Source organism: Pangasianodon hypophthalmus, chromosome 26, assembly GCF_027358585.1.
Source record: "Pangasianodon hypophthalmus isolate fPanHyp1 chromosome 26, fPanHyp1.pri, whole genome shotgun sequence".
In the NCBI taxonomy this organism is placed as follows: Eukaryota; Metazoa; Chordata; class Actinopteri; order Siluriformes; family Pangasiidae; genus Pangasianodon; species Pangasianodon hypophthalmus.
In genome coordinates this window covers 4,631,893-4,642,177 of record NC_069735.1, presented here as the reverse complement: position 1 = coordinate 4,642,177, position 10,285 = coordinate 4,631,893, and the positions used below count along the sequence as shown (strand labels likewise).

The 10,285-nt window shown below is 37.5% G+C and overlaps 1 protein-coding gene across 1 annotated transcript; it reads right to left on the bottom strand.

Annotated features, from left to right (window-relative positions):
* Positions 1 to 2,385: 2,385 nt before the first annotated feature.
* LOC113535752 (cyclic nucleotide-gated channel cone photoreceptor subunit alpha) lies at positions 2,386 to 9,905 on the bottom strand. The gene is made up of 4 exons (XM_026929265.3): positions 9,823 to 9,905; positions 9,548 to 9,649; positions 6,394 to 6,500; positions 2,386 to 6,275 (listed from the first exon to the last, which is right to left on the bottom strand). Exons 1-4 carry the CDS (start codon positions 9,903 to 9,905, stop codon positions 4,888 to 4,890), a joined length of 1,680 nt encoding a protein of 559 aa, XP_026785066.3. The 3' UTR covers positions 2,386 to 4,887.
* Between the last annotated feature and the right edge of the window lie 380 nt (positions 9,906 to 10,285).

Here is a 10,285-nt window from a genome sequence, read left to right as displayed (position 1 = left end):
TGGTTCACCTCAAACTGAAATAAGAGCCAGTATCTCTTCTCTACTTCAGTGCAAACATCACTGAAAATACAACCCACTAGAAACTCACTCCTCCTGTGGTAATTTCATTGCTATCCTGATGCGAGATTTTTCACTGAGGAGACATATAAAAAATTTAGTACCAACATCCTCCTAATACACTAATCCAATCTGAGCAGGGCTTAATGCGTCAGTCAGAAATCTTGTATGCGTGTTCAATTTTTTATTTTTTTTCCAAAATCACCAACTTGTGCACTACATGCCTTAATCTATGCATTCTCTTAAACAAATACTACCAGAAGCAGTTGAACCACCTTTGACAATAATTACCTCCTAAATCTTGGCTATGTACCTAAATCTTTTAAACTAGCAGTTATAGCTTTCGAGCCCCTCTACCATGTCGGTTTCTCGCCAACCTGTGCAACAGCCTGTGCAACAAAATGGAAGAATTACTGCTCCTAAACAAGACCAACAATGACTTCATCTCATCTGCCCTCTGTTTTACTGAAAGTTGGTTTTCTGAACTGGTGCCAGACGCTGCACTACATCCACTCAGATTTACCCTGTATCAAGAATAATTTTTCAACATGTCCAAACCGTTTTATAGCCACTGAATAGCTACAGGTCTGTTTTGATTCCACAGACTTCAGAAAGGTAATACATGGGCTAGACAAATATACACTTTTGGGTGTTTTTTTTTTGTTATTTTTATATAGGTCCAGACTTTATAAATCTGAACAGAAAAGTATATATTCATAAGCATAAACAAGGATATGTTTTTTTTTGTTTGTTTTTTAAAGTACACTGATAGGGGAAAAAGATTTCAGACACCACAGGTGAACATTAGTAATTTGTTGCAAAGCCACTGTTGGCAATTACAGCTTTGAGGTGTCTTTGATAAGAAGTAATTAACTTTTTGCAGCATTGTGGTTCAATTTTGGTCATTCTTCTTCAATTCTGCAAGGGTATAAGGGTCCCTCTGCTGGACTCGCAATTTCAAAATTTCAAAATTCTGTCAGGAGATTAGCTAGGCCATATACACATATTCATATATATATATATATATATATATATATATATATATATATATATATATATTTTTTTTTTTTTTTTTTTTTAAAGAAACCAGTCTTGAGTTATTTTGACTGTATGTTTAGGGTTGTCTTGTTGAAATATCAACCTTCTCCTCAGATTCAGGGACATGTAATGCCCTGTACCATTTGCTGAGAAGCAACCCCATACAATAATGCCCTTTTCCCACCTTAGGGGATCTGCAATGATTTCTGCCACAAGTTTCAGAAAAACTGTATTAATGAGTTCCTTATTCTTTCTCTAAGGAGTCTAACTTCTCTAAGGAGTCTAACTTCTCTAAGGAGTCTAAATATGCCCTTCTTTTCTCCTATACTTGACTCATTTGTTACATGCTTATTTGTCACTGATTTGACCCAGGCCAAATTTCTTTCATGAATAACTTGACCCTTGAAAGATAGTTTAAAAATAAGTCCATACAGTATCAACATCAGGAATTAAAACTATTAATTCCATTTACAATTAAAAATATCAAGCAATAAGATTTCATTTTCTAACAATCAGAACTTTGGGACCATACAGCCTCTTATTGTTGCTAGTGCGTAATGGTCATTAATATCATTGGGAAAAAAGCCCATATGGGTAAATTTATGAGGCATATATGTTCTTCTGAACTTCAAGTCAAGTGGCTTTACTGTCATTTCAACCATATACAGCTAGTAGAATACACAGTGAAATGAAACAATGTTCCTCCAGGACCATGGTGCTACATAAACCAACACAGAACTGAGAATGAGACTACATGTACATAAAGTGCAGGTGCAAATGTGTGTAAACAACACAAAACAGTACAGTAACTACTAAAACAGGACAATAGGCACAGTAAGAGACAGTGCAGCCCTGACCAGTACACAGTTCTAGTGTGAAAGTGTCAGATATAACAGGTAGTGCAAAGAACTTACTGCCAAAAGCAGGCTAATGTCTTTCAGGATGTTGAGTTTTAGATGCTTCCTGCACTCTAGACTTGAGAGTGCAGATTCACTGTTAACAGACTCATCATGTCCATGATTTGGTTTAATCTGTATTATCTGAGTATCTGAGTTATATGTATGTACCTGTATGAATCTGCAGAGGTAATCTTGGGTGAATGCATAGAGGCGGAGTACTTCTTGTGAGCCCATAAAACTCTTACCATTTATCCATAACTGTAATTACTCCAGTCAACAGAATAACTTCATGCAATGACATTCACGCTTTGTTTTAATTCTGTTTTTTTTTATTCTACCAATATCATAATTTATGGCAAAAGTTCTTTAGTAGTACATTACAGTAGTAATATTAGTAAGTATAAATGCAGAATGATTCACACAGACCCTTGAGTTGGCGCACACAATGGTACATTTGAAGTACATTTATTTATAAAAACCCAAGGGTAATTATCACAGAGACCAAGTCACTGAGAACAAGTTTAAACAGGCCCTGTAAGTGATTCAGCAATTATGCTGAATGTAGATGGGGAAGCCTTCAAAATCTTCAAATAAGCACTACTGTTTACAATACATACAGTATTTCACACTACATGGTCTTCCATCCTCTTTTTTTATGGCAATTCATGTTCTATAAACATTTTCTTCCTGGTTTAAATACATAGATTTTAAATAGCTGTGAATAACTGACTTTCACACCAACATTAACTAAGAATGAAAGAAAATGTTTTATTGTTCACTAAATCCATGATACTTGATATGTTTATTCTGAATCAGTAGATCAGACCTGTAAATAAAACAAACTAAAACTGCCAGCAAATGAGTCATTAAATGCCAACTACCTGCCCAAAGATTTCAGCAAGTTTAATGGTCATGCTAGCTATTGTTACTTAAACCATAGCACGGCTGAATGAATTGTTTTAACAAGGCTCTGAAGTTAGTCATGTCAGGTCCAGTGGGTTTTAGTCATTTTGTCATTCCTCTGTGTGTAACTTAAAAACATTGGAACAAAATATTGTTTCTTAAGGATCATGGTGCAACACATCATAATGCAGTAGCATGGTACACGAGACTACATAAAGTGCAGATACATGACAGTGTAAGACGAGTACAAAAATATACAATAAATACATGGGACAATAAATACATAGGACAGTGCATACTAAGTAGACAGGGCAACAAAACAGTACTGGATGGAAGAAACCAGTGCAAACTATTGTCATTTCTATAGTAATACGAGGACTCCAATGTGGATGTTCCACAAATGGTTGAGGAGATTTAGCATTTAGCAGTTTATTTAGCAGTTTATTTCACATTTTTGGAAGGCATCTCTAGTGTCAATGCTTTGTAACAGCCAGAGGTATAAATTTGAGAGGTTTCTGATTTTCAACAATAATATTTCTTTATGCATGTTGTCACGTACAGTTGATATAAAAAGTCTGTACACTCCTGTAAAATTAGCAAGTTTTTGTGATGAAATAAATTAAACCAAACTTCTCCCACCCTGGGTCATATTACGACATCTAAAAATTAAGTGAAAAACAATCAGAAACATTTTAGGGAAAAATAGGAAAAATAAAAAAGTTATAGTAGCCTTATTGCATAAGTGTGCACACCCTTTTATAATTGGGGATGTGGCTGTGTAATTACCATACAGCGGTCATCAATGAAATTATTCCAATTAACCCCAAATAAAGACCAGCTGTTTCTGCAGGATTTTCTAGACATCTTCTTAGATTCATCTGACTGCTGAAGCCATGGTCTACAAAGAGCTGCAAAGACCAATGGCAACATTAAAGGAGCTGCAGGAATATCTGACAAGTACTGATTACTCTCTGCATGTGACAACAATCTCTCGTATTCTTCACATGTCTGGGCTTTCTTCCCCTTCCTTTTGTAAGCCCTTTCTTACAAAATACATCTAAGCCAAACTAAATCACCCCAAACCATGTAGCAAAATGTGTTATGGTCTGATGAGACCAATTCCAAAAGGTATAATATCCATAATTCTAAAAGGTATGTTTGGTGAAAAAAAGCACATCAACAAAAGAAGACCATACCCACAGTGAAGCATGGTCATGGCAGCATTATGCTTTAGGTCCTTCAACAAAGTATTAGTTTAAGGGTGTGCACACTTATGCGACTAAGTTATTGTCAGTTTTTTATTTTTCCTTTTTCCCTACAGAAGTTTCTGTTTGTTTGTTACTTTTATGTATACTTTGCAAATGCACAATAAAGGTGAGAAGAGATCTGACATGATTTATCTTAGTGTTATTTTTTTACTTCACAAAAAACCTGCCATTGTAACAGGGGTGTGTAGACTTTTTTTAATATCCATTGTAACTCTATTAGGGCATACGTATATAAATGTACCCCTTATCTCACATTATAAATGATGTCTGTGGATAATATTGTATACTGAATTGGAGAATTATTACAGAAGTCTACACTTTCAGGGTAGCTTTTGCTTGCTAGTTTGCTTTGCTAAATGGTGACTCAGGCTCAAAGAGCCATTCAGACAGCAACATATAATTTTAATAAAAGCTACAGGTATGTGGCCAGGACAAGTGGCACTATACCACTTACACAAGTCAGCCTGGCATTATAACTGTTACAGTTAAGCTGACGCAGGATGTAAGTTGAGGGCTGCCCAGTCGTGCATCAAAAGGGGATAGATTATGGAGAGGTAAATGAAGTTAATGGAAAGTCCCCCATTATCCATACATTATACATGCATATAGTGTGCCCACAATACCTACTGCACATTAACCTAATTAGAAAGCAATCATACATTTAGGTTTCCTGGGACATTTCGTGGCAATCTTGAGATCGAAAATATTTATACTATATAGGACTATTGGTCTTTCTTATTCTCCAGTTCCTCAAGTTGTTCATCCAACCAGAGTGTTTTAACTCTGGCCTCCATATTGAAGATCTTCTGCTTGACTCTGCCCTGGCTGGCTGCCCACTCTGCTGATATGTGTGTTAATTTGGCTTGCATCATCTCTAGTTTAGTTTCCATTATGGTCACCTTGTCTTCCAGGTCTTTGGCATCTGCCTGGTTAGCCACTGTCTCATCAATCAAGCCATCCTTCATCAAAATGGCCCTACCTTTTTCCTCCAGAACGGTCTTGGCCTCTGGATATTCAATCAGGGCCTCCATGAGGTCATCTTTTGAGAGGGCGAAGAGGTCCGAGTAACCCACACTACGGATATTTGCAGTCCGACGATTCCCAGCTTTACTGCCTTTGATGCCCAAGACGCTGATTTCACCAAAATAGGCACCATCACTCAATACTACAAATTGTGTTACGCCATCATCTGCTACCACAGCCAGGTTACCTTCTTTGATAATATACATTTCACGACCAATGTCACCCTTCTTGCAGATGTAGTCTCCAGGGCTGAAGACCTTTGGCTGAAGCTTGAGCACTAGCTCGATGAGCAGTCCTGCCTCACAATCCTGAAATATACGCACCTTCCTCAGTGTTTCCAAATGTACACTGATGGCAATCTCTGCCTTTAGTTTATCTGGAAGGTACTTCAGAACTTCTTTTTCATTGCAGGTCTTGTCTTCTCTCCAAAGGTAGTCAAACCACTTGACAACACTGGCCTCTAGATCTTTATTGACCTTACGGAACTGCATGTACTGCTTAATTGAGTCAATCTTGGCTTGAAATAGAGCACGTGAAGCATTCATGTTGGAGATCATGGCACCAACATTACCAACAATAGTGGCAAAAATTAGCACACCAATGAGAAAATCAGCAACAACAAACAAATACTCGACATCCCTAACAGGTGGTGGAGTTTCTCCAATAGTGGTTAGGGTGAGTGTGGACCAGTACAGGCAGTAGGTATACTTCCTAGACAGACGACCATACTTAGGATCACTAATGTTAGGGTAGACCCAGGCATCAGTCCCAAAGCCAAGTGTTTTGGAGATAGCAAAAAAGATACAGGCATTCCAATGAATGATAATTAAAATATAGAGTACAAGGTTGCCGATTCGAAATATATTAGGAAAGTTGGTCCTTGTCTCAGTCCGGTAAAAAAACTCAAAAAGACGAGGCATTTTGAAAAGGCGATTGAATCTTAGCTCTGGACTGTCAATGCCAAATTGCACCATTAATAAATCTGTTGGTATGATGCTTATCAGGTCACATTTGAATTGGGGGGTCTTTTTGTAGTGTTCCCACAGCTTCTTCGAATCTTTAACCAGCAAGCCTTGCTCCAGAAACCCTGGTAAATCATATATATTGAAAATTAACTTTAATAACACATAGTGTATGTAACAGTGTATATTGTTATATTAGAGTACATTAAGGGATTGCATGTACAAATATGCTATGTGGTTTACCTGTTCTGGATCTTATAAAAGTGTCAATGTAGTAGATAACATCTGATGTATAGTCCAGTGCTAGCCATAGCATGCTGTAATCTTTTTGGAGCTCATTGAAACAGGATCTAGAATATAATGATTTTATTTAAAAGAATCTGCCAAAACATAATTTCATACCATCTAATATATACCAGGAAAATCACTAAATTAAATGACCTGACATGAATTGACATGAGAAAACCATTGCGAAATAGCTAGGCTTTTGAGAAAAATTAAACCAAAAATGAGAAATGAGCACACAGGGAATATAAACACAAACTGATTGTGGTGTTACTGAATATGGTGTTACTAATCATAGTGTTCCATGTTCCTGAGTTTAAGGGGTAGCCCAGTCTTAGGACCATATGTTTTGGACACTTGGTGGTGAGTTGGTTTTTGTCAAACATGGCACTGCCTAGATTTACCTGGTTAAACCCAGTAGCCTTTAAATAGCCTAAGAGCATCTGACAGAACCTTTGGTTAGAGAAAATTTAACTCCCACCACTGAAAGGACTTCTCCATTGTACTTAGTGAGGTTTGGGACATTCAGTCTGAATGGACCATGTTTCAAAAGTTATCAAAAGTACAGACAGCAAAAGCTGTGGCTAGAAGGCTGTCAGTGTCTGTCATAGCAATAACCCTAAGATGTGCTGGTGGAAATAGTGGTGAAGGAAGCCATCAAATTGAAACAGCAGGGCTTCTGCTCACAGCGAGCTCTCTGGAAAAAAGCAGTTACTGGAGCAAAAGCTTAGGCATGGCAAGAGCCCTCTGTAAAGCTGCTTTGGGACAATGTTGATTGTTTAAAGCGCTATATAAATAGAATTGAATTCAGTTGAGGCCATGGAACTGAATTTTGGGTGGCGACAAGCAAGTATTGTTGAGTGATAGAAAGGAGCACTTTGAGTGAACATGCCCCTATGGTGGTTAGAACCCTTCATAGTGGCAAAGCTGCAGGGATAGATGAGCCAGAGATGTTGAAGACACTAGAGATTGTTGGGCTCAAAAGATGCTGGCCTTGCCCTATGTGTTAGCATGAGGAGCTTGACAATCCAGGAGAGCCTCGGAGTAGGGCTGCTCTACTTCCTAATTGCGAGGAGCCAGTTCAGGTTTGGAAACCTTACAAGGATGCCCCCTGGTCAGCTCCCAATAGAGCTGTATCATGCATGTCTCACTGGATGGAAGCCCTGGGGCAGACCCAGGACCCGCTTCAGAGATTATAACTCACAGTTGTCTTGGGAATGTCAGGATCCCCCAAGAGGAGCTGAAATCTGTGGCTGGAGATAAAGAAGTCTGGGTTGATCATGTTGCAACCCCACCAGGAAAAGTGGATGGAGGATGAATGAATGAATGAATGAATGTTACTGCAAATAATTGGCTATGAAAGCTGAAGAACAGAAAGAAATTTTAGTCAATAAAGTAATTATGTTGAGTGGGCCTATAAAAAGACCTGCTCTGAACTCAATAATTGATTCTGAACATGAGTCTGAATACCTGTGAAGTCCACTGTATCCTCATGCTATTTAACTAACATGAGGATATGTTTTTGAGATTACAAAGCACTTCTGTAAGTTTCTCTGGCTAAAGGCATTTGCTAAATACTGAAAATGTAAGCGTAATGTAAATCAGTGGCGATTTCTTGATGACTATATGAGAAGCCCGGCCTCCCCTGAAATTTCATTAAACTATGGCAGTGAAAAGTTTCCAAAGTCCCCTCCAAAAGTATTGGAATGGCAAGGCCGTTAGGCTATTAGACAAGTTTAACAAAGGCCGATTGGAATGAAACTTGGTGGACTTGCTTGACTCTTGGCTCCAGAAGTCTGTGAGAAATTTGAAACTAATCAGCCACTGGGGGGGCACTATCAAGTTTTTCATGCACATGCATGGTTTTATATACTCCAGTGTTTCACACAAACACAAGTAATTCATACTGTTTGATGGAGCACCTCATTCTGAACAACTTTGCCTCATGAACCATTGGAGTCATTCAAACTGTTCGCTAAATATTTGTGAATACTTAAAAAGCATACTTTTGTGAACTAGTCCTAGGTTTTTCACTCAACCAAAATAAAACCAGTGCAGGACAATTGTTTGGACTCCTTAGATCAATAAGTATCAAAAAAAGTTGAACTTTTGCTTCATTGCCGTGACGGCAGGCAAAAACGTTTGAAAAGGACATGGCCACTTTTACTGAAATGGCTATAACTATTGAATGGAATGAGATAAACTTGGCAGACTTATGTGTGGGCTCAATCTGCGGTCACTTGCACAAAATGGCGGAGCCTGGCCATATGGTGATGCTATAACAGGACAAAAATTGAAATTGGTGCTAAATGTGGAACCATTGGTCCAATTGACTTGAAATCTTGCACGGAATGTCCAGGGTCCCATCAGTGTCTATGAGGACAGTTGTGAATCTTGAAAAGCACAGATGCCATCAATGTTCAGCAGCTATTAGACAAGGTTAATGAAGGCCAATATTTCTTAACATTGTCTTGCTTTTTCTCTGATTTAGGTACTTAAAGGCTTGCACAACATTAAGTAATATCTTTTCATGCATGTCCTTAAAGGCCCTAAAGTGCTTGATAAATGCTGCTTGAAGCTATATTTCTTTTATTGTAATTGGTAAGTATTCTAGATAATTTGTAAGTGTAAGGTTATGTTTGATTATTTGCATTTGTTATTTTTTTTTATACGTCTAGCTTTTTATATGTAGCTGTCCCTTCAGTGAAATTGAGCAGCTTAGTGGCAGAAAGTTAGCAGCTTAGTGGCAGAAACTAATTTTGTCAACCTTTTGATACTTTTACTTATGAGGAGAGACTGAGAATTAAACAAGAGGCCACACCAACAGATGAAACAGATGGAACAGAACCAACACAAATACTGTATATATTTCAATAACAGATACCTGTGCTTCCCCTATTTTAAAAAGTAGCTGCCACTGGTGTAAATGTATAAAATATGTCTAAAAAGCTGTAAGCCTCATTATGCAATTTTGAAGTTTGGATGTTTGTGATTAGATATCATTACATACAGGGTTTTGGAATGCAGCAATCATTCATGTGCAAGAATGTGGTGGCAATGCTTTGCAGTTTTTGTGTGGTCAGAAAGATGCTTGTGTGAGCTTGTAATTCACCTGGTCACAAGCATCATCAGATTGTAGAAAGCAGGCACTGCCACAATGATAATCCAGTAATAATATAAGTCTGTAGCAGGGTCCATGATCCAAGAATCTTTTCTGAAAGAAAATATTAATATACTTAGCTCTGTTCCAATCTATCTAGCTCAACATGACAGTTACATGCTAAGATACAAGTCAATTAACATATTTAGCTCTGTCTCAGTCTATCTAGTGCAATATGACAATTACATGCTAAGATACTAAAATAGTCATTCACCCCAGCTACTTACATCTTTATCTTTTGGTTGTCAGCTTTGTCATCTTTCTTGTCATCTTTGTGTTTCTTCCCTTCATCTTGCTTGTCATCTTTCATGAGCTCGTCGTCAGTCTTTTTACTTCAGAAAGGTATGCCACATGATGATTATAGTATTATTATAAGCTTTGTAATATATACATATTTCAATTAATTTCAAAAACATTTTCATCACTTACTCATCTGTGTTGTTGCAGTTGTTCATATTTAGTGTAGCAAGAGTCTAGTAGCTGGTATTCTTGTTGAATATATCAGAAAGTACCAGAAATTGTATTTCTGTGTAAAGCATTATCAAATAAAACTATTTTATTCAGCAAAAAGCATTAACATACTTACAATGATTTCATTAAAAATAGCTTGTAAAAACCTAACATTATAAGATTATAAATATTTGTGTGTGTGTGCATGTGTGTGTGTGTGTGCATGTGTGTGTGTGTGTG